The sequence below is a fragment of the Nycticebus coucang genome, chromosome 7 (assembly GCF_027406575.1).
Source record: "Nycticebus coucang isolate mNycCou1 chromosome 7, mNycCou1.pri, whole genome shotgun sequence".
In the NCBI taxonomy this organism is placed as follows: Eukaryota; Metazoa; Chordata; class Mammalia; order Primates; family Lorisidae; genus Nycticebus; species Nycticebus coucang.
The window spans coordinates 85,345,370-85,370,596 of NC_069786.1; the positions used below are offsets into that span (position 1 = coordinate 85,345,370).

General features: G+C 33.4%; 1 protein-coding gene across 7 annotated transcripts in view; it reads left to right on the forward strand.

Annotated features, from left to right (window-relative positions):
* GULP1 (GULP PTB domain containing engulfment adaptor 1) overlaps positions 1–25,227 on the forward strand; it is a 294,801-nt gene that overhangs the window by 224,580 nt on the left and 44,994 nt on the right. For all 7 annotated transcript variants that reach the window (XM_053597841.1, XM_053597840.1, XM_053597845.1 and 4 more), the window contains 3 exons: positions 4,893–4,964; positions 11,818–11,916; positions 18,296–18,433. In XM_053597841.1, the coding sequence (XP_053453816.1) occupies positions 4,893–4,964; positions 11,818–11,916; positions 18,296–18,433 (309 nt within the window). The remainder of the gene's footprint in view (positions 1–4,892; positions 4,965–11,817; positions 11,917–18,295; positions 18,434–25,227) is intronic.

The following is a 25,227-nucleotide window of genomic DNA, read 5'->3' on the forward strand; positions in this document are numbered from 1 at the left end:
GCTCCTGTTTGTCTTCCAGGTTTTCTTGTGAGAGGCTTTTTCTCAAATACATGCACGTGTTTGCTGTGTTTGAATATTAAAGACCGAGGCACTCAGAAGCCCACTGGCAGTCTTGTGTGCTTGAGCAGGACTTGTCAACTGGTTACTGACAGGTGACCAATCTATGTATATTTCATGAGGAAACTGTCAGCATAGGTTGTCTTATTTTTTCTTGATCCGCTTTCCCCAGAGAATAATTTTGCAGCTTTAGAGCCTTATGTAAAGACTAGCAGCCAGCTGTGCAAGGGGACTAGGACCTTCCCTTGAACGTGCCGACTTTGCTAAGTGTCTTTGTTGCTTGCATGTGCCTCTTTTCCTAGCATTTTCCAATCCAGAGCTCCCCTGCCCTCATTCTTCACTTGGCTAACATCTCTTCTGTTGGGATTAGGGGAATTAATTCCCTGGCCAGGACATGATTCCGTTCAAACTTTTCTTTTACCCTTCAGGCACCAGGCAAAGTGGAAAAGATAAAATAAGTCATACCTCTAACCTGTATACTTTGTACACGTCTTTTGATAGCACGTATGATAGAGAATGACTGTTACTTATGGGTTGCGTACCACACTGTATGTTCCTAGAATGTAAGGCTTTAACTGATGTCGTCGGTCAGTTTCTCCTAGAATTAGAACTTGAGGCAAAGATCTGAATGCTTGTGATTTATTAAAGGAGTGCTCCCAGTAGAAACCAGTAAGAAAAGCAGAGCAGAGGAGGGGAAGAAGCCAAGGAAGAGTGCACATTAGGTGAAGGCCCAGGGTGGGCCTGATTCTAAAGAAATTTTTGCATAACGTTATAGGGTAGAGTTTACCCACCTCCAATCAAGGAGCTAGGCTTTTGTACCTCCACCTTAAGTCAGTCATTGGCTAAGGAATGTGGTGTTATGGGGTACAGGGAAGGGCACGTAGGTGTTGAAATATTCCCATCTGCTTCTAGCTCTCAATGCTGGCAAGGTGACTTCATTGCCCAAAACGTAGGTTCTGAAGTCTTGAGTGTGAGCCATTACCAGCAAAGGATGTGAAAGCTGGAGAATGGGGCTCTGGGGTGGTAAAAGAGATCCCAGGAGAACACAGCAGGCACCAACTGTATCCACTAAGCCCTACTGTCTACCCCAAACAATCGTTAAATAAAAGAATGGCAATCCCTTAAACACATAACAAATAATTTTCTTCTTCATTTTTTATTGGATTTGCTCTTGAGAATGGTTTTATAAGGAGAAGAGAACAGTACTGGTACTCCTATATTTCAGAAGAATCAGATGTGGCAGGGTTTGGTGACTTTTCTATCATCTCCCAATTCTAAGCCTGGAACTTGTTCTAGTACGCTCCATCATGTTATTTAAGAGTTTCATAAAAATTTTATATCAGCATATGGAATGCAAATAATTATGATTTTTTAATCTAAATGCCATAATGACTTTTATGATTTAAGAAAATATAAGAACTATAATAAGGAATAAACTATTTTTTAGTTTTAAAATTACTGTCTAACATTACATAAGAAAAAATGGGTTAAGTGGTGAGTCCCATATTAAGATGTCTTTTAGTTTAATTTCCACTATCATTCAAGGCTATTCCAGTGTTTCATTACTCAGATGGTTTAATTAAAGCCAGTGTGAAAGAAACATGTTAAAAGTTTCCTGGAGCACTGCTACAGGTTGATTCAGTTAGAGTATTCTTGGCGTTGTTCCATAATTTCCCCCGATGGGCCTGTTTGCATACAATCCTTATGATTCATGACATTTTTGCCAGAGTATGAATATTCTTCCAAAAATATTGCCAGTAACACTTACAGTCTGTTACTGACACGTCAGACCGTTCTTTCTTCTAGTTCAAGAATTGCTTACCCATAAGGAATCTGCCTTTGCCTCCCTGCTGCTGCTAACACTAGACCACCCACTAATGGTGAATTTCTTAGTGATAAGATAAATTCCCAGTTTACTGCATGGATCTTTTTTTTATAACTAAATAGCTCTTATTGTGTTAAATCCCCTTCTGTTATTTGAATCCTTTATCCTTTCTAGATGATCTAAAACAGTGCTTTTCAAATCTGGTGGCACATTAAAATCACTTTGGGAGCTTTAAAATATATGGATGTTCTGGCTCTGCCCCAGACCAATTAAATCAGTCTTGTAGGCATTGGTAATAAGGTTAAAGCTCCACATGTGATTCTATCATGCAGCCAAAGCTGAAAGTACTCATCTGGAGCAGAGGAAATGTGACAAATTTGTTAGGTCCCTCTGGATGTTCCCTGGTCCCCCTCAGTTTCCAGTGTCAAGAATGAGTACTGGTGCTAAGTGGAGCCAGTGATGGAGTGATCACAGATGCCCAGCCATCCCCCATGCTAGTTGATGACAGGAAAAAGGAATAAGCTATGCAGAGGGAAAGTGAAGAAGGAGTTACACAAAATGACACAAAGTGAAAATACATTGCAGAGAGAGGGGATCAGGTGAATGTCCAGGATGTGGAGAAGCCCCCTGAGTCTGAGCACATGCTGCCTTTCATATGCTCCTAGTTTGTCCTGCCTCTTTCCGGGCAGGATTGTCATCATTCCCCACCTTTGGGATGATTGACAGGTTGGGATTATATAACAGATTACATAACAGATTAGGTTATGTAACAGTTTCCTTACCACATGAGTCCTCCCAGAATCCTTCATGAAAACTCCACCCATGCTATGCTAATTAGATGGTAATAAGCCCCAAGTCACTTAAAGGTCTCTAGGAGCTCCTTACTATGTATGTTACCACCAGGAAATGGTTTCTATGGCAATTTGGTTCCTAGCTATAATTTGGTTCCTGCTCTCTGCCTGTAGCCACTTCCTTGTCACCTATTTAACCTCCACCAGACCTAACAGGCCCATTGATATCGGGAATATGTTTGGCTGTCTCCTACATCTACGCAGCAAGTTTTCAATTTGTTTTAGCTGATAATTTCTCATTTACTTTGGTGTTCTGTGTACACTTTATTAACCAACAGCTTGAAGTCACAGTGGGGCAGACTACAGGCCTGTTGATATCTTATCTAGCTACACCCTGTAGCTTTTTGGTATGGTTAAGCATATTTGAAAAAGCAACTTATACCTCATAGAACCAGAGAAGTGAAATCTGTCTTTGCCTCAGTGCAACTGGGCTTTATTCTCTCTCCTCCAGGAGCTGGTCAGAAATGGAAGATAAATTATCTCCTGTATTTTCAATTCACCTTTTGTAGCTCTCTTTCACTATTTTCATGACCTGTTAATTATTTTCTAACTCTGTTCCTTAGACTTTAGTACAAACAATCACCTGAAAGGCTTTGAGAAATATAATTCTCTGGCTCTAACTCTAAAACTCATGATTTATTTGACCAAGAAGTCTGCATTTTTGCATTTTAACCTGCTGTCTTGGTAATTTGCATGCTAGTTGTGCAGAACCTCACTTCAAGAAAGGAGGAAAAACTCACTTCAAAAATTACTTTAAGCTCACACCTGTAGCTCAGTGGTTAGGGTGCTGGCCACATACACCGAGCCTAGCGGGTTCAAACCCAGCCTGGGCCCACTAAACAACAATGACAAGTGCAACAAAAAAATAGCCAGGTGGTGTGGCAGGCACCTGTAGTCCCAGCTATTTGTGAGGTGAGACAAGAGAATCGCTTAAGCCCAAGAGTTTGAGCTGTGATGCCATGGCACTCTACCCAGGGTGACATATGAGACTGTCTTAAAAAAATATATATTTTTTTTACCTGCTAATTTTTCAAGAATGAAGGGAAGAATAAGAATTTTTTTCTTTTTCGTTCCCTTTCATTCTATAAATTAACACGTGAAAATGATCCTGCTTAATCACTTGATATCAAGTGTGCATACACCTACATATATGTCTAGCTTATACATATGAGAAGTGAGGAATTCATGACTCTCTGTGGGGTTATAATTGGTGGTATGTGACAAGAGAAAAACCTTTGGGAAATTATATACTTCATGACTTTAATTTTTGTTTATTATGTATACAGAAATGTTTTCTAGAATAAAATCTTCATATTTCAATTCTAATTGGTTTGAACATTTCATTATATTGGACTTCTATTTAGGAGATATTGTATCTCTCCAGAGTAGAGATTTTATTACAATATAGTAATTATTGTGATACTTTTTGCCCTTTTGGATTGGTCAAATGTCAACTAAACAATTTCAATGACTACTTTCAGGGTTATTTAAAACTTACAAAAATTGTAATCATGCATGCTTTATTTCTTAATGTAGTCTAGATACAACTATCAAATGGTATATATTGAGTATTTAAAAAAGTTTACTTTGTAAATTCTACATGTTAGGTGAGTCTCATAATTGGAAAACAGATAAAAATGTTCATTTCAAATCATAAACTACAAAATATACCAATGAAACCTAAATGTATGACCAAATAAAAAGTTTTTAATCCTTTGAATTTACAGATAATTTTTAATTATTCCTAAGTAATCACTGACATTAACTCACTAATTTCCTTTTGGCCCAATAAAATAACTTTAGTTTTCTTTCCAATAAAAATACACAATTACAATATTTGGAAAGAGCATATTTCTTAAATTATCTCTGATTAATAGGAATTGTAAATGACAAAGTGATATACAGGGTGACCATAAAGTCTTTTGGATTGGTCAAATTTTAAAATAGTTTGTCTATTTTAAATTGCACATGAATTTTATGGCCACCCAGTATTTATATTTTTATATGATATAAAAGTAACATAAATTAATAATTATTTGGTGATTACGATCTTGCTTAGTATTACTGTTAAATCATTCTATTATGAAATCTAAAGGTTCACAATGATTTAATTATATGTGTTGTAGTAAAGCCTTTGTCTCACAAATGACCATTTTCAGTTTCTTGGCAGTACAGAAGTGGAGCAGCCAAAAGGAACAGAAGTTGTGAGAGATGCTGTAAGGAAACTAAAGGTATGAAAAGCCCTTTAAACTGACTTCTAGTGTATTGATCCTGTCAAAATGATGGAAATCAAGGCATGAATATCTTTGAGGGAGGCATTCCTTCACTGTTAAAAATGACCTATTGAGGGCGGCGCCTGTGGCTCAAGCAGTAGGGCGCCGGTCCCATATGCCGGAGGTGGCGGGTTCATAACCTGCCCTGGCCAAAAGAAAAAATAAAAAAAAAATAAAAAAAAAAATGACCTATTGAGTAAATATCATCTGATCAAAGAAACATGTTCAATAATAAATACATACACATGACTATTTTTCCGTATATGGCATACTATTCAGATTTTTCTAAGGCATAATTTTTCATATTGCCAAAAAAAATTTTATGGCAGCATTCTGTAAATGTTGGTGGTCAGTAGGTTGCTTTTACTTGGCTTGGACAGTGTGAACTCATGACCCAAATCAAAAAAGGGTAATGGTGGGCGGCACCTGTGGCTCAAAGGGGTAGGGTGCTGGCCCCATATGCCAGAGGTGGTGGGTTCAAACACAGCCCTGGCCAAAAACTGTGAAATAAAACAAAACAAAATAAGGTAATGGCGTAATATCTGTCTCTAATAGTTAAGATTTTTATACATCAGTTGAAAATGTAGAGTTAGATTTGATTCCAAATCATAATTTTGCAGTGATTCTATATAATAGATAAGTCCCACTAGTGAGAGGCTCTGGCCATGTCCATCATCAAGCCCTGGGGACACTGGTGAGCCTAAGAACTTAACATATTCTTAATCAATTTTCTCAGAAAAATCTTACATAAGATGTCACACAGCAGAATTTTCTCATAGTTTCACATCTCAAAGGACATAGTTATTGCTGAAATTTTAAAATTTGAAAAACTCCTTCAACAGAATTATCATTTTAATTTGTTTTAAAATAATATACAGGGTGTACCTAAAGTTCATGTGCAATTTAAAATAGCTTAATATAGTAAATTGCACGCGAATTTTAGGTCCACCTTGTGTGTCTATGATTGCTTTGTTTATATAAATAATTATTCTCTATAGTTGCTCGAATATTTTTGGAGAAACAATTGTTCTCTAGCTTTATCTCTACTAGCTTTTCCAGTATTCCAAAGGAAGGCTAAGCCTCTGATTGTATTAGGCAAAGTTTTAGACATTAAGAAGTTTTACAGTACTGTTCTGAGAATGTCATACCAGGTGGAATCTATTCTAGGTAAAGAAATAAAAGTGGATAATATTTTTATCCATACATTTTATATGTTTATGTTTTACTTACTATTTTAAAGTAAACATGCTGAAAGGTTCCAAGATAAGATTACTTTCATTTGGTAAAAAGTGTACTAGCCAACCATTTATTTCCCATACTCACTAGGTAATAATTTAGACTTGCCAATAATTACTTGGCCAATATTTTTCATACTAAATGAGGCTTTAAAAGGCTTCACAGTTTATGGATATTTAGAATAGGATTCTATTTGAATGGTTTCAAAATGTTTCAAATTATGGGCATGAGTGCAATTTCACTACCCCAGTATGTTTTATGAAAGAACCAGTGATATTTACTTTTAGAATTTCTTTATACCTAGAAAATTATTTATTCAATCAACTCAAATAAAAAACCAAAAGAATTCAGTTACATAATGTCAAGATCATATGTAGAGAGATATTTGAAGTCAAATATTTTCTAAACAATAGCTAGTTTACATATATATGTACTTTTGTGGTGTTTTATATGGGATCCCTATGTAATTTCATGTTTAGATATGTACTCTTTTAATAAAGAAATATGATTATAATAAATTAAAAATTATACGGTATAGTTTAAAAATGCATACCTACTTCATAGCAGCTTTTTCTGTTATATTTCTTCCAAAATAAGTAGTACTAATAAGCAATCTTTATGTTGCACATTGCAAAAATTTTGTTTATCTGGATACTGTATGTAAGGGTAATGATTCTTGCATTAATTAAAATGAATGAAACAATAATTTTTTAACTATTTTTATTTTAGTTTTTTGTTTGTTCTTGTGTCAAGAGTTGGAGGCTACAATTCAAAGTATACCGAGAATAATTACGTTTATTTTTTTAAAAGTTGATGCTTTCTTCTAATTTTGGTATCATGTAGAAATGGCCAGTAGGTGGTGGTATGACACTACTTAAAAAAAGAAATTTACTCTCAGCTATGTACCCATCTCCATTTTAATTTTCTACTTATTTGTTATAAACATACGTATCCTGACTGCTTTTTAAAATAAATACCACGGTTTAATATTTAATTTTGAGGCAAAATATTATTTATATTTACCCCTTTTTCAAAAGTTAGCAATATTAATGAATTGGCTTCTCACATTAATAAAGAATTTAAAATATAAGATTAATAAAAGCTCACAGAAAAATGAAAGGATTTTAATAATGTATTTTTCATGTTTCTGTGTTGAATTATACCTGATTAGTTTTCAAGTATTTTTTTTTGAACTTTAATTTTTTTATAACATATTTCTGCCATTTTATGGATAACGTATAGCTTATAAATTTTTCATAAATATAATATTTTCGTAAGCATTGAAGTTTTTACTTTGAGATTCTACATTTATCAAAACATACTTTCTATTTTCGAATCTTGTTCAACCAATTCTATTTCTTAGCCATGTTAAAGCCTGACATTTAAGAAAATATCCAATTTTCCAAAATAATTTAAAAACTCTTTCTGCTTCTATGTATGTAATAGCATTGTTTTAAAATGAATTTTATTTTTAACAATTATTTATCTATTTTTATTAATACAACTACTGGAAATGTCAGCATGTTAAATGTATTTCATAAATTGCTAATGATATTTCCACCTGAGTATATAGATTCAAAACTTACCAATTTCGCTGGGAGATAGCCAGGGGGCAGCATTCTTAGACCCTAATTTTAAAGGCGAGACCTTTCACTCCAATTGAGATAAATTAAAATTACATGAAGTTACTTGACAGAAATGTGGCTTTTGGGAATTACTGTCAAGCCTGTTAATTTTCAGGCTAACAGTTTCTCTATTCAGCCTTCCTCTCCCTGTGTAGAATAGAATTTTATTTTGACTTCACATCCAGCTATTTAATTAATGTAATGTTTACAGCTTTATTTAATTATATTAAAACATAGCTGATTTCCCTATAGTATTATTAGAAATACTTTAAATAAAAATTTAATACAAAACCCACAAAGAATAGCTCAGAATGATAGAATGAACTGTAATTGATAGCACAGCAAACTGACTGCAATTAACAATAAGTTAGAGTATACTTTGAAATAGAGAGGAATTGGAATGTACGTACAGAGAGAAATGATAAATTCCTGAGGTGATGGATACCCCAATTACCTTGATCGATTAATTCATACTGCATGTCTGTATCAAAACATCACAGGTATTCTATATATAACTTTTATGTATATAAGTAAATAATAATAATTAAAAATAAAAAATAAACAAAAGAAATACAAGAATAGGCCCGAAGTATTAAAATCATGTTTTGCCTGTATATTCCACTAGTAGTATAGATTTCACTTTTTATAAGTACTCTGAAAAATGGATAGAAATAATGTAATGAAGACTTTGAAACTCAGTTGTACTTACTTTAAATTTAGCAGTTCTACTTATCAGTAACAATTTATGTATTTCAAGTAAAATTTCACCTTTTCCCATTATTTTACGGTGGTAAAGTCGTCATTTTATTTGTTTGTTTAACCAGTCCCTATTCAGAATGCTTAAGCTTCCCCTCTTCGAAATAAATTTTTTTTTTGGATTATTTAAGGTTTAATGGCAGATTACGCCATCTATTTAGTTCTACTAAGAAGTAAATCCACCGAAGCAAAATTAAGAGAAATTTGCAAGAAAGACTCTTCAAGCATTAACATTAAAGCAGTAAATAGGAAGAGAAAAGAGTATAATGTAACAGATTAATCAGCATGTTTTGTAAATTAGAAATATTTTGGAGCACAAGAGGTCTTAAGTAGGAACTTAGAGTTACAGGGGAACATACAAACTATAGATTACAGTAAACTTAAGTTTTAGAAAAAGCAGAAAGGCATTAAGGAGAATATTAAACTGTGCCTAAAATACACATTAAATCAATAGATGATGTTAGGCATGAGAGTCTGCCAACTTAGGTTCAATAATCAAGGCCAATAACCAAGGTAAATCTCGATATATGTATGTAAACAGAACTGGGAATTTTATTTTTTAAAAACAAAATATGTTTTGTAAAAGAGTCATTTACTGGATATATGCAAAATTGATTAACTCAGCCTGGTTCCTACAAACCCAGTTTATGCCCATGATACATAACTTCTTGGGGACTTATTTTTCTCATCTCTTAAATAGGATTGTACTGAATGATCTCTGAAGCTTTTTTGAGCATATTCACTTCATCCTGATAGAAAAGCCCAAAGAAAGGTTTCAGAAACCTTAGCATTTTACGCCTGTTTTTGGTTTCCTTTCTCTCATTCCCCCCTTCTCCTTCCCTCCCCTCTCCCTTGCCCCTCTTATTTCCTTCCTAGCCTTCTTTGGTTTTCTCTCCCTCAGCCCCTACTTTTTTCTTTCCTTCATTTCTTTCTTCTCTTCTGAAAAGACAAGTTTAATAATTGTGGTTGTTTTGTCATAGACGTTTTGGAAAATAAAGGTTGTGTGTTTTTTGTCAGAGGTTACAGACTGGTTGTGTCCAGATGTGGAAGGGGCCTCAGAGGCCACTGCGCAGTGTCTCGTGACACCTGGGAAGCAAGCTGACTTAGCATGTTTCTGCAGCAAACAACTGGGCCCCTCTCTGCAGATGCCTTCATGTTGATGGAGAACATCTGATGTGTTCTGGAAGCCCCCACATGTGAAAAAACCCAAGTTGTTTAATTATGCTAATACAACAAGGAGATTATGAAAGGAAAAAAGAAAATGAATCCACTTTCTATGGAAGAGAGCTGGGTTAGTTTTTAAAGATCTACAGTCAGGAAAAATAAGTTTCTTAAAGACAAAAATAATTCTCTGGCAGCAGTTAGTTGAATCATGTGCGGAATTTAAGACTACAGGATACAGAAAACAAAGAAAAGAAAAGAAATAGCAGCCTGCAGTCCTGGGGCAGGACTTACATCAAGCTGAAAAACTACACCACCCAAAATGGAGCAAAACAAACGCTAACCCCTGGGCCATGAAGGGGGGCACTTCAAGGCATTGTTATGTGCCTTAATCCTGTTACCCTCTATGGCCATGCAAAGCCACGAAAAGAGAAAAGGCTTTTAACCACTCTGCCCCAGGATTGTGCTTTACCATGTTTATTTACATCTGCCATGAATTAGAGTGAAAAACACGATGCAAGTAAATACGCCACGCAGGAGGACTGGAACTCTCCCTTCCCTGATCTGTCATTCATTTCCACTCAAGTTAGGATGATCCGTACGCTGAAAAAATGTTATACTAGGACCTAGGAATTAACTTTTGAAGCCCTAGAAGGGGGAAGAGAAATTATTTTTCTAATAGTTCTAATTTGTTGAAAAGAAAGATGGGGAAAAGTGTAGGAAGGGAGTATAATTGCTAGATTAAATCAGGACATCCAGTAAACGTTGAATTCCAGACAAAGACAAATAATAACTTTTTAGTGTATGTTCCAAATATTGTATGGGAAAAACTTATGCTAAATAGTGTATTTATGGGTTGTGTGCATGAGCATAATGAATGTGTGCCTGTGTTCTAAAAGTTAGAAAAATGATTGTTTAATAATGAAGTTTAATTTGGGCTCCTGTACTTTTCCTACATTAAAGCCACCAGTGCTGAGAGGGAGGTAGAGACTCCATCTGCTATGTGCATGAGTACTGTGATCTTCTTTTTGGTTTTATAACAGAACCTAGTAAGTATTTACATACACATATTATTCAATGAGAAGGTGCAATAAATACTACTATAAAGCATTGAAAGAATGTGTTTTCAAGATACTGTATTTATAATTTTAGACTGAGTCAAGACTTGTTCCATGTCTTTTTGCTGGGATAATGACTTCAGTTCTTACCTTCAGTTTGCATATGTTAATCTACCTCTTTTTATTTATTGATTTGGCTGGGTAGAATAGCGTCCTAAACTCGATAAGTATACAGAAATTGTAAAGATGGCATTTCCAACTGCTGGTAAACTGCAAGTTCTCTAAATGTATTAAAAAACAAAGCAAGAATCTAATATACTCAATACTAATATGCACTTGATCTTAGCCCAAAGGCTGCGATTCTCAATACTGATATGAAGCCAGTAGATGATCTAATACATGCTCATGTGAGAGAAAAGCTCAAATCAATTCAAGGTGGGGGCAGGGGGAATGAGGGAGAGGAAAGAGGGGAGGAGAGAGAGGGATGGGTATGCTCCCACTTAATGGGCACAATGTAGGGTGTATCACACACCTCTTGGGGGCGGGACACCACTATAAGAGGGCCTGTACTTAACAGTTGCAAACATTGTAACCTAATTCTTTGTGCCCTCAAATTAACCTGAAACAATAATTTTAAAAAAAGTTAAAAGAAGAAAAAACAAAAAAACAAAGATCCATGGAAAAATAGATCAATCTCTGCTATCGTCTCACAAAATGTATTCAGTTTTTTTAACTGTCTCAATTGTATGAATATAATTTTTAAGTGTTATGAAAGAAGTGCATTAAAATGGTATTTTTGAAAAGTCACTGCTAATCAATCTGAATTAAATGGTTTGTGCTTTTTAGATATTTTAAGACTATAATGGGCAATAATTCACCCGATGCATGTCTCACATTGAATACAAACTACGAATGTTTGTCTTCATTCTTCATAGAAACAGAATTATAATTTTGTGGATTATTTTTCATTTGTAGTTTGCAAGACATATCAAGAAATCTGAAGGCCAGAAAATTCCTAAAGTTGAGTTGCAAATATCAATTTATGGAGTGAAAATTCTAGAACCCAAAACAAAGGTAAGTCTTACTCTTAAATATCAGAAGCCCTCGAACCTTTAATTAATCAGAACTATATTCCCATTTTAATAATTTAACTTTTTACCAACTTGAAGTGTTTAGCTCTCAGTTAATGGCAGTTTAAAGCTCTAGAATATTTAGGGAGGAAAACAACTAGTGGCATTGTTCTCTAAGTGGTCTATTCTTTTACTTGTATTGAGAATGTAATAACTTATGTTATGTTGAGACCAAACAGCAGTGTTTGGTCTTATCCATACTTAGAAATTTTTCTTCACAAGATGTGAAATTGATGCATACGTTTGTTTTTGGCAGTCCTAATAACCTAATAAAGAACTTTATTCACAATGTTTCAGAAATATAGTTTAGTAATTTTGACACAACCAAGATAGTCAGTTTGGAAACTCAAAGTATTGCAAATACATGCTGTCAAAGCTTTCTTCTAAAACTGTAGGCATGTCTATTGAAATACTAAGTCAGTTTGAAAGCCAAAAGAATCCCTGTCTTGTAAACATTATGAAATGTTTTTCATGGGTCTGCGACTTTTCTCTAGTCCAGTAGGCGCCATTCATACCTTCACTTATATGCAAACCAGTTCCCAGCAGCTTCTTACTATAGAAAGTGTGGTCTGTGGGCCAGGAGCATCCGAATCTACTGGGTGCTTGTCAGAAATGTCGAATCTCCCATTCCAGACCTAGGAAAGCTTTATCCACAATTTAGGGGGAAACTTAGTGACTGATGTACACAGTAAAGTCTGAGGGGATTTGGTTCAAGTGCATAGTTTGATGGCCACACCAATAGGCCCACATTTTCAAATTGTAGGCCATGGATTAGTTGCATAAAAACTGCCTGAGTCATTTGCAAAAATAAGTTCTAAGGCCCCAAAGTAAGCTACAGAATCAGAATCCCTGAATATGGAAATTCTGTATTTTTGTCTGTATGAGGACAAGGACAACTTTACAAATAAAAGAACAATGGCATTCCTGCAGCCTTTCCAAGATGTGAATTTAAGACCTTCCACAATAATAATCCTGTTCAATTTCCTACTATTATCCACTCTCAATATTAAATTACAAACAAAGACATGAAGATTTTACTATAAAGGATGTCCCAAAAGAACCACCGCTGAGGTGGCTGGAAACAGAATAAGGAAATGGTGAAAGGATAGTGGCAGGATGATTCAAGCCTATAATGGAATTTAGGTAGTTTTCAGGGAAGCAAGTCCTTTGAAAGCGGGACATGGCTGAGATGAATTCACGAGGCAAATGGTACCTATCTAAAAATAATAGAGGGAGGAAGCAACAAATTACAGAGGGATAATGCAATCAATTATGTAGCAAGCTAAGTGCAGTCTGACATATAGTCAAAAAGGAAAATAATGCTATTCCTGCATTTCCTTCTTAAAATTAAATGGATACATAGTGGAAAATGTCTAGAAAGAACATGTTATTTGTAGGCCATGTTTATGTTACAAGTTTTCTTCTAAGTTATACAGATTCTATAGCTGTTTCGAAATGAGTGTGTATGTATGGACTAAGGGGTGTATGTGTAATTATTAATTCAGTTTCTTGTTTGCTTATTTGACAGTTGTCAAAGCACACCTTGAAATACGTAGACCTAATAATAGGCTTTATGTATCATTTTCATATGTTCTTATTCTTGTTGAGTCTCTTCATGGTATATCTTAGGATATAAAAATTTCACCAAGATCACCACCATAATGATTATACCATAATCTATTAAATCATTCTTCTTTTACTGAGAGTGCATTAACTGATATAAAGGTTAAATATTTAGAAAATGCAAATATGATTGAATGCAGCATATAGAGAACTTCTTTAGTTTATAAAATTGAGAGTTTAATAATGGCATATCTTTAGAAAAGCACAAAATATGATTTTTTTTCTTTTTTTCTTTTTTCTTTTATTTTATTTATTTTTTTATTGTCGGGGATTCATTGAGGGTACAATAAGCCAGGTTACACTGATTGCAATTGTTAGGTAAAGTCCCTCTTGCCCCCATAAAGTGTGACACATACCAAGGCCCCACCCACCTCCCTCCTTCCCTCTTTCTGGTACTGTTTTAAACATTCATATTTTGTTGGGGGGGAGGAAAAACAAATATGAATGTTTAAAACACTACCAGATGTGTATAGGGTATGTGTGTGTAAACAAAAGTGAGGACGGATTGTTTAATACGAATGTGGCACAGTGTTACCAGCTGCTGGGTGAACAGTATCTGGGTATGCTTTGAGATCTTTTCTTATACCTAAATCTGTTATTTTCTGCATGACTTCATCTGAACTTTTAATTGAGACTATATCTTTGAAGAAAAGATGCGTGAAAAGCTCCTTTAAAGCCTTCCATCAGCCAGTTAGGCTGTTGTGTCTGTTTGTTTTTTCTTTCTTGGCTTCCCAACCACTTGAGATCGCCCCTTATGAATCCCAATTGACCAATAATTTATGGTTTGCTAGGTTATTTCTTCTACTTACTCTCCTAATTTTTTTTTGTGTTTTACCCGAAATACAGAGAAAATGTTTCCTGAACCTTAAATACTTATAAACATAAAAGGATAAATGCCAAAACTTTTTATAAAAGAGTAGTGGGTTATGTGGTAGAGTGAAGAAAAACTAAAATGGATAGTCAAAAATTGAGCTGGGCTTAGGAAAAGACAGTTTTTAGCGATAAAAGAATGAATTCAAAGATGACAAGAAAGTGGATGATTAGCATCTCCTGTTTTTGTTGTTGGAAAATAATATTTTTAGGTTTTGACCAATAAGCATCTCCCATTAACAGCCTGTCAGCCATGTCATTCTGTTCCCTAAACTCTGCCTATCAAATATTTATACTTCCCTCTACCTAAACTCCTTTTACAAAATATCAGTAAACATGATAAGCCAGTTGAGTTGTTTTTTTTTGTTTGTTTGTTTGTTTTTGAGACAGGGTTTACTCTTTGGCTCTGGATAGAATGCCATGGCATCATCATAGCTCACAGCAACCTCAATCTCCTGGGCACATTGATTCTACTGCCTCAACCTCCCTAGTAGCTGGGGCTACAAGCACCTGCTATAACACCCAACTAGTTTTTCTATTTTTAGTAGAGATGGAGTATTGTTCTTTCTCAGGCTGGCATCAAACTCCTGAGCTCAAGCGATCCATTAGCCTTGGCCTCCCAAAGTGCTAGGATTATTGGTGTGAGCCACTGCACCTGGCCTAGCCAGTTGACTTTTGATGATCCTACCTAGCCTTCCCCAAATCAGTAATACCAGTGCTTTTCTTCCTTGTCCAGAGTCTCAATTTCCTATACTTAATAGCTAATTTTTAAGAGGCCCAATTGAATTTTCTCCCTGAAAGTAAGTTTTCTAAACTCTTAGCAGGAAAAAAAAGTGTCTCCATGTTCACCCCTACCAAACCTAAACAGCAATCTTGGGAGTTTTATAACTTCAATTATATCATATATAAATAGAGAAGAGTTGACTCTTTACTCACATATTACATGTAAACATACGGCATTTTACTATGTACCCATATAAAGAAAGTACCATTTCTTGAGTCCATTAAAAAATGTAGATAATTTTAAAAGGGGATTTATAAGCTCTGCTGAGCATCCGTGCCTCCAGGATGCTTCTAAAAATGGTGCCTGTGGAAGTTCAGGCCTTTCAGCGTCATAACCTATGGAACAAGGCCTTCGGTGTGTTTGTGTGCCAACTCAGGAAAAAAAAAGAGAGAGAGAGAAACTTTCTTACGTAACTTTAAGGTAGCTTAAAGCAATACGTTTGGGAACCATTATTAGAGAACACATGAGTGAACTAGAAAAAAGTCTCATTAATTTTATTTTAAGCATAAATTGTAACTTAGGGGAAAAAAGGATGGTGCTCCTAAAATGAATTTATTTATAGTTAAATATAAGTGTATGAGGCAGAATTTTACAATACATAATTAGTCTAAAGGGGCTGTCTGTATAGACAAAAGCATTTTTAATTTTTTGCCATTGGTGAATGAAGGGGGAAGTTCAACAATCTCAGTAACAATCGACTCATTCACTTTCTTTCTCTGTCTTTTCTTTAGATTATGCAATACTAGAAATTGGGGACACATAGATGGAATTGGGATAAAAACATATAATATGTACTGAGTTTTTGTTCCAACTCTAAGAAAATATTATGAATATTAAACAGCGTGTGTTTTTATCGTGTTTTATTGTGTTCCTGAATCTCTTTATCCTATCTTAACAAAAATTACCACTACATTTGAAATTTTTAAAGATTTGTCACAACAATAAAAATATTACATAAATAATGAAATTACAAGTTTCTGTTGCCTAGACTTCTATTTTAGGAAGATACTTCTGCTAATTGAAAGGAATATTAGACTTATTCCCAGCCATTCATAAGCAAAGGCTTTCTTGTAATCATACTGGTTAGTGAGTAAATAAAAATTTATGTAGATTTAAACACCAGATGATCAAGTGGTATGTTTTATACGTTACTTGTAATTTCACTTATAGGTGAGAAAAAGAAGTTATTTTTGTATATCATATAGCAATGATATTTTCTCTTTATGTATCATTAACATAATTGTACAATTAATAAACTGGTATAGACCTCCTGTCAGTACTTGGGAGCTACACAATGTGGCTATGGGGTATTGTTGACTAACTGTATTGACAATAAAACAAACAAAAAAGTGTCAATGATGAAGACTTGACATTCAGGAACAATATCTGAAAAGGATAGTCTCGGACAAATATGGTCATTGTCAATTTAAGTACAAGAAAAGGGAGATGTCTTCAAAAGCCTAAGTCAGTTGAGCACCTCTTCTCCTCATTGTCCCTCCCTGCTATTAACATGGGATGATCAGGATATCTAGTAAGGCTAATAAGCATTAAAACCATACAATGCACTTTCTCATTTTAATTTCCAGGCTTTCCAAGCAACTTTTCGATGGCATACTATTTAGTTTGTATGCAGGAAAAGAATGGATTGCTGTGGACAAATTAATTTAGCATTCACTTATATATCATACTTTATGTACTCATTTTCATTCTGATGTGAATCAATGATTGATCAGATCTCAGCAAGCTGACACAAACTCTGAGCTTGGAAGGATAAGGGTCTTAACTACTTCAGTGATACCTGTCTTGATCAAAATTTCTGAAATTCTGGCTCAGCAGGGGTAAAGACAGAGAACATTTTTATAGCAGGACAAATGCTACTCAGTGTGACCTAAAAATAAGGCTTTCTAGGGACACAGTCAGCCAGTCTTCCTCCAATAAAACTATAGTTGCTTCTATCTCCAGTATCTTAAAATACCCATTATTTAAGGTTGGTACCTTGAGATTCTGATTGATATTACTTGTGTTATAATGTGTCTTATAAAATGATATTAATAACTGCAATAGAAAAGGGAATGATTGATTTTTCTGCGTGTTTGCATTAGTCCTAATTTAAAACATAGGATTTCTTTGCCCCCAACATGCTTTAGAAAATTATGAAGAATAAATAAATAACTTGGATGATCTGTATGAATATAAATGGAGTGTCAAATGTTCTATCTGTGGACTAAATATAGTAATTCTAAAATCGTATTTATCTATTTTATCTAAATACTTTTATTTTAACTAAGTGAACTATGTTTTTACATACGTTTTATAGTTCACCATGTATGTGTGTGCGTGTGTATGTATGTATGCTACATCTGTAGCTTTCCAATTAGCAGATTTGAGTAGTGATTTTTCTGAATTTTTGGACCTTCTTCATTCCCCGCTCCATGAAAAATACTACAGAATTTTCCAGTATGACTCAGAAAAAAAAAAAAAAAAAAAGAATTCAAGAGTGCATGAGTAACAATGAAGTTATGTAAATAAAATTTAGTCAAAAAACTAAGGGTGAAATGCCAGTGTGTTTCACATGCAGTTGTGTGTGGGTAAAGCTGTATTCTAAATTGTAATGGTATTTATCAGCAGTGAGATAAAATGTGAAGTGTTCTGGTTTAAAAAGTTTCTACTAACTCTGTAACCTTGTGGAGGTATCTTAATCTCTCTAAACCTCCATGTCCTCCTATGCAGATTTGCAGGGTTTAAAGCATATGATTTCTTAATAACCTTTGTAGCTTGGATAGACCGTGAACCTCTAATACTCTCGAATTATGCTTGGTTCTTTCTAAGTACTTTTGAAGTGAATATCTTAGGTCAATCCTGAGTGAGGAGGTTCATCTCCATTAAGCCTTTGTTTATGTTTGGGATATATGTAATTATAAAACCAAAGCTAAACAGAAAATTGTTCTACTTTTAAAGTCATAAGTATTATGTCATTAACAGCTAGTATTTCAGTAAAAGGAAAAGATACCCCATCAACAATATTTATTTCCATGTTTGTTCACAGGAAGTTCAACACAACTGTCAGCTTCATCGGATATCGTTTTGCGCAGATGATAAAACTGACAAGAGGATATTCACTTTCATATGCAAAGATCCTGAGTCAAATAAACATTTGTGCTATGTATTTGACAGTGAAAAGTGTGTAAGTATGCCAGATGTTTTAGGGTGTTTTTTTCTGTTTTATGAGCCAGGAATTGTCTTATTTCTGGCATTAGGAAAGTATTTAAAAATGAATAAGGTCTGCAAATGTTTAAAAGTGCATTAATAGATTCATCCTGTCATGAGAATATCCTTCAGGATTCCATCCTTAACTAAATTCTTATGTTCATGGGCACAACCAAATTTCTTTTGTTAGAATGTCATGCCTGATTATGTTATGCCTTTATTTCTCTTATAATCATGTCATCAATTTTATAATTTTAATAACAAATATGATTTAGTAATATTTACATATTGCAAAGAGTAATGGTGAATAAAAGTGCTTTTTTATCACAGGAATGTGATGGATTTTATATTAATAAATCTTCTAAACTCCAAGAGATAAAATATTTATGGCTTCTTTAAAGATTATCCAATACTTTGAAAATTTGGTTCTTGATGTTGGGTATTTAGTAAACTTAATATAATGAAAGGATTGGGTGTGTATCCACATGTATCAGAGTTTCTAATGTCATCTAAAGTTCTTAGCAAATAAAACACATACTACTAGTAAATCCCAAAGTTACTGGCCACAATTATTTAGTCATCTAGAATATTAAGGAAAACCCTGTGTCTATTATGAGCAAAAGTTAATTCTTAATCATAAACTAGTCTGAGTTCTTGTTATAAAACATAAGATGTGAATCCAAAGCACACATGGATGGCTTCAGTGAAGGGAAAACATCTAACCTCAAAAATTTCGTTGGTTTAGACAGAAGTAGAACTTAATTTGCTAATTTTTCTTGCCATTGAAAATAGTAGAGAACTAATGTTATTATCACTATTATGCCATTTATTTCTCTAAATTTAGTTTGTGAGTTTCTGTAGCTCAAATGTCCTTTAATTTTTCTACATCAGGCAGACAACAGATGTTCAGGGAATTTTTTCTTAAGAAAAAGACCATGCTGAAAATTTACCAAAAGTAGAGCAAATTTGTTATCTGTATCTTTTAAACTGTAATGCCCTAAAAAGGTAAGCTAATGAACTAAGCTACTTGGCATCATAATATCTCTTGAGATGATGCTGAACATTATTGAACATCTCATCAGAAAAATATGCTTGCCCATATAAGACAATACTATGTCCACAGTAAGACTTTTTATATCAAGTTCAAATTGCTTTTAAAATTTATATTATGAATGGGTTATATTAAAAATTTCAAGTACTTCTAAACTATGATTGTTTGAGGATGTTTTTCACTATGTGATTGAGATGAAAGATGATATTTTCAAATATCTTCTATGTATAAGATGTGATAACCTTTCACATCTTACACAAAGTAGATAACTTAGTTGTCCTTATTTCTTATTTTACACATAGAAATAAATTTCCTTCAGCTCTTTTGAAGTGTTTAGAACCAGAGTCTGTTATAAATATTAGTCTTCTTATAGGTATCTGCCACTTGTTTTATCTTCTTTGATCCCTGTTTAAATTTGTTACATGAACATAAAATATAAGCATGCCAGAATCCCTGTGTAGTTATATTTAGTCTTAAAAGCAAGAATCCTATTTTTTTCTGATCCTAAGTGTCCGTAATTGGTTACCCAGATTTCAATTCCTTTTATCATTGTTCTCTTTGGATATAAGATATTAACTTTGTTTTTTGAAGGTTAAAAATGATTTCTTGATGCTTATATCAATGATTCACAATCACCGTTGTGCACAGATATCAGGAGGGTGCCTTTTAAAATAAATATTTAAATGTCACTTCAGAAACACGTTCTTAGCAATTGAGCTAGAGTGTTTTTTTATTCCACCCTGGAATGTGATGGATTTTATATTAATAAATCTTCTAACTCCAAGAGATAAAATATTTATGGCTTCTTTAAAGATTATCCAATACTTTGAAAATTTGGTTCTTGATGTTGGGTATTTAGTAAACTTAATATAATGAAAGGATTGAGTGTGTATCCACATGCATCAGAGTTTTTAATGTCATCTAAAGTTCTTAGCAAATAAAACACATACTACTAGTAAATCCCAAAGTTAAATAAATATTTAAATGTCACTTCAGAAACATGTTCTTAGCAATTGAGCTAGAGCTCAGGAAGTTGACTGTTAGCAAGTGCACTGCTGAAAGTAGAGGAATGCTTCTCTTTGAAAAGAGTCTCAGATAGCTCTCCAACTATATGTTGGCATTATTTTCATGAACTTAGAAAGGGCATATCGCCTCAAAATTTCATGATACCTGTATTATCTTCATGATGAGGTCTCATTGGCTCCAATTATAATTCTAACTATATTTATAAAATTGAATTGATATGTACATAGAATTTTTAATATTCTTTAGTTCTCAATTTAAGTAGTTTTTCATAGATGTTAGAAAGGAAAATAAAACTATGGCCTAATTGGTACAACTCTTTTCTCTTATTTTAAGAAATCAAGACCAAAATGATTGAATTTTCCAAAGCTAAAAAGCTAAGTAGTAAGTAAAATCAGTACCGAAATCAAAGCCTTGAGATTCCCATTGTTGCATTAGTTCCATTGTACTATATCACTCCCATAACTGTGACCTGTTGTATAGTACTGCAGTTGTTGGACTTATCTGTTCACTGTCTTTTACCTTCTTAGTACTTTTGTAAACTTACAAGTTTTCTTTTAAAAATTTTAATTATATGGGTACATAATACTTGTATATATGTATAATGTACATGTGCTATTTGAATATATACATTCATTGTATAATAATCAATTCAGTGTAATAGCAGTATTCATCATCTCAAGCATTTATCAGTTCTTTTTGTTAGTAATATTTTCCTTTCACTTACTCATTATTTGGAAAGTTGAAACCTATCCTAGTATGCTACAAGACTAAAATTTACTACTATATCTAAGTATTATGTTGCATTAATGAGTTTCTCCCTCCATAGTGACAGTGAGTACCATGTGAGGAGTCAGAACACTCAGCCCTACCAACTTAGAAAGCTTAACCTCTACCTTTACCAGGCAATAATAAGGCAATGCTTTACTGCCCTAATTCCCCTATGGGAATTGTGGAAGAAGAAAACACTTAAACCAGAAAGTTTAATTAATTTATAGGATTTTTATAACATGATAAATAAAATATTCAGGATTCAATTGAAAATCACTCTTCATACCAAAACAGTAAGATCTTAAAGTAAATGAAAAGATGATAATTAATAAATTATAACTTATAGATATCAAAGATATTAGAATTTTAGGACAAAATTTTTAAAACAACTCTTATGTAACATAAAATGAGCAGTGACAAGCACACTTGAAACAAATGAGAGCATAGTAAGTCTTATTAAAGAGATAGAAAATCTAAGCAAAGAAAAAGAAGGCATCAGAAAAATTCATTTGGATATATTAGTACATAAATGACTGCATTAAAAAACTCAATGTATGGGCTTAACAGCAGAATGGAGAAAACAAAGAAAATGATGAATGATCTGGAAGACTGACAAAGAGAAAATGCCCAATCTGGTGCGGCACCTGTGGCTCAAGGAGTAGAGCACCAGCCCCATATACCAGAGGTGGTGGGTTCAAACCTGGCCCCGGCCAAAAACTGCAACAACAACCAAAAAAAAAAAAAAAAAAAAGAGAAGAAAGAAAAGAAAATGCCCAATCTGAACAACACAGAAATAATAAGCATGTTTATACCAATGCACAAAAAGAAAACCAAAACAGAACCTCAGGAACTATGGGTCTATAACAAAACAACTAATATTTGTGTGTCATCAGAGTCTAGAAAGAGAACGTGGCAGCCTTAAAAAGTACACAAAAAAATACCAGTAGAAAAATGTGAATTCCAGAGCAACCACAAAAAAGTTATACAGTGAAATACCTTTAGAGATACTATAGATAAATCAAAATTTTATCATAAAAATCTTTCAAAAGCCCATAAGAATGCCATTAAAAGAAAACCAAAAAAGGGGAAAAAGTAACAGAAGAGAAAAAAAAATTAAATGACAGACTAAAGCTTTAATGTATCAAAAGTTACATTAAATGTAAATGGCCTAAATATACCAATTAAAATATATTTCCAGAGTGGATTGTAAAATATAATGCAGGTAATTATTGTTTACAAGGAACTCACAGAAAATACTACATATAATAATATGAGTTAGCTAGTTGAAAATATAGAATGGGAAGTGATATAGCATGCAGACATTATTCAAAGAAAGCTGTAGTAAATGTATTAATAACAGGTAGAATAGACTTCAATATTACAGAGATAGAGAGGAATATTATAAATGGCAAAAGGGACATACCACCAAGAAGACATAGCAATTCTACATGTTCTTAATCAAACAATAATACATCTACAAAAATAAGAAACAAAAATAGACAGAATTTAAAGTATAAACTAATACGAAATTATAGTTGGAAATTTCACAGCTACCCTCCTCAAAATTCAATTAGACAGAAAATCATCAAAGGTATGGGATAACTTAACATCATCGTCAACCAGTTGGATCTAATCAATGGTTACAGAGAACTTCTCACAATAGAAGGCTATATTATTTTCAAGTGCGCAATGATGTATACCAAAATAGATCATGTCCTGGACTATAAAAGAAACTTAAAAATATAAGAAATATGAAATTACACAGAATGTGTTTTCTGTCCACCAAGAAATCAATTGAAGTATATGTAAATATTGTATCTATCTAATAGGAATTTACAAAGAAAAATTTTTCAGTATGCAGTGAATTGAATAAAAATGAAACAACACATCAGTATTTGTGCAGTACAGTGTAAAGCAGTGGTGAGAAAGAAATTTGTAACAGCTAAGTTAATACATCAGAAAAGAGGAAAGTCTCACATCATTATCTAAGCTCACATCCTGAATAACTAGAAAAACAAAGTGTTGAAATAAATTCAAAGTACACAGAATGAAGTTAAGATTAATAAGAGAAAAATTGGTGAAAATGAAAACGTGAAAACAATAGAGAAAGTCAATGAAACAAAGTTCTAGTTCTTTTGAAGATTATAAAAGCAACAAAATTCTATGAAGATTGGCAAAGGAAATAAAGAAAGATACAAATTATCGATATCTGGAATAAAGCATCACATCTTTAGTAGACTCTTCCAATATCAAAAGAAAAAGAGGATGCTGTAAATGATGGTACACACGTAAATTTGACAACATAAATCAATTGGATCAATTTTTTAAGAAAGCAGAACTGCCACAAATCAGTCAGTACTAATGAGATAATTTCAATAACCCTATAACTATACAGGATATTAAATGCCTAACTGAAGATTTATTTTAAAAAATCTCCAAAGTTAAATGATTTCATTGGGGAAGTCCATATAATGCTCAAAGAGCAATTAACATAATCTGCAAACCTATTTCAGAAAATAGGAGAGGCAAAAACACTTCCTAATTCATTTTGTGAAACTAATATTTCCCTGATACCAAAAGTAGATGAAGACAATGCAAAGGAGAATAAAAGAAAAAAAAAAAAAAAGAGTGGAGGGAAGGGAAGGGAAAGGGAAAGTAGGGGAGGGGAGGGATGGGAGGAAGAGAAAAAGAAAAGAAAACTAAACTCTAACAAAATATTAGCCAATACAAAGTAGCAATATATAAAAAGATTTATACACTAAGTCAAAGTGTAGTTTGTCCCATGGATGCAAGTCTGATTTAACTTTCAAAAAATTAACAATGTAATCAAATATATTGTTAAGCTAAAGAAAATCACATTATTCTATTAATGATTTAATTTTTTAATCAACATCTATTGATGATTACATACTCAGAAAATAGTAATAAAAGGAAACTTCTTCAACTTAATAAACTGCATCTAAAAAATACAAATATTTTAATTAATGGTTAAAAAAATGAATGCTTTTCTCCTAAGATTTGTAACAAGGCAAGACTTTGCACCCACATCACTCATTAAAGACAGTTGTAGAAGCTCTAGTCCTTGCAGTAAGGCAAGAAAAGAAGGTAAAAAGCATGCATATTGTAAAGGAAGAAATAAAACTATTCTTATTTTCAGATTTCATGATTCAGAAAATTCAGGGTCTACAGAACATTTTGTGAATCTAATAGATGAATTTAGCCAAGTGGCAGAATATCTGATTGATTGTTGTACTGCTGTGTAATAGCAATGTACACGTGGATAAAACCTTTACAATTTCTTTTTTTAAAAAATGAAACACATAGGTGTAAATCTAACCTAATAAATAAAACTTGACTACTATTTGTGGGCTTAAAGCTATAAATTACTGATAATTGAAGTGATAAAAAATATGAATGGCGAGTCATATTAATATTCATGGATTAGAAAATTCAACATACGAGAGCTGTCTGGAAAGCATCCAGCCTTGTGTATCTCTATTTTTCATTGTACCTGGCTGGATACTTTTCCAGAAAGCCCTTGTAAAATATATAAATTTATATATACAGATATATGTATATATATATAAACGTGTATATATGTGTGTGTATATATGTCAGTACTCTCCATATTGATGTATAGGTTTAACATAAATCCTGTCAAAATCCTAGCAAATTGTGAAAAGAGACAAGATTATTCTAAAATTTATATGGAAAGGCAATGGAACTAGAATTGCTAAAACAACTTTGAAAAAGAACAGTAAAGTGAAGAAATCAGTTTACCCTACTTCGAGACTTACTTGCATAGCTTCAGTAATTAAGGCTAGTTTTTGTGGAGGGATAGACAAATAGGTCAGCGGTTCAGAGCAGAGAACACAGAGAGCAACCCACAGAATGTGCCCACCTGATGTTTACAAAGGCACAAAAGC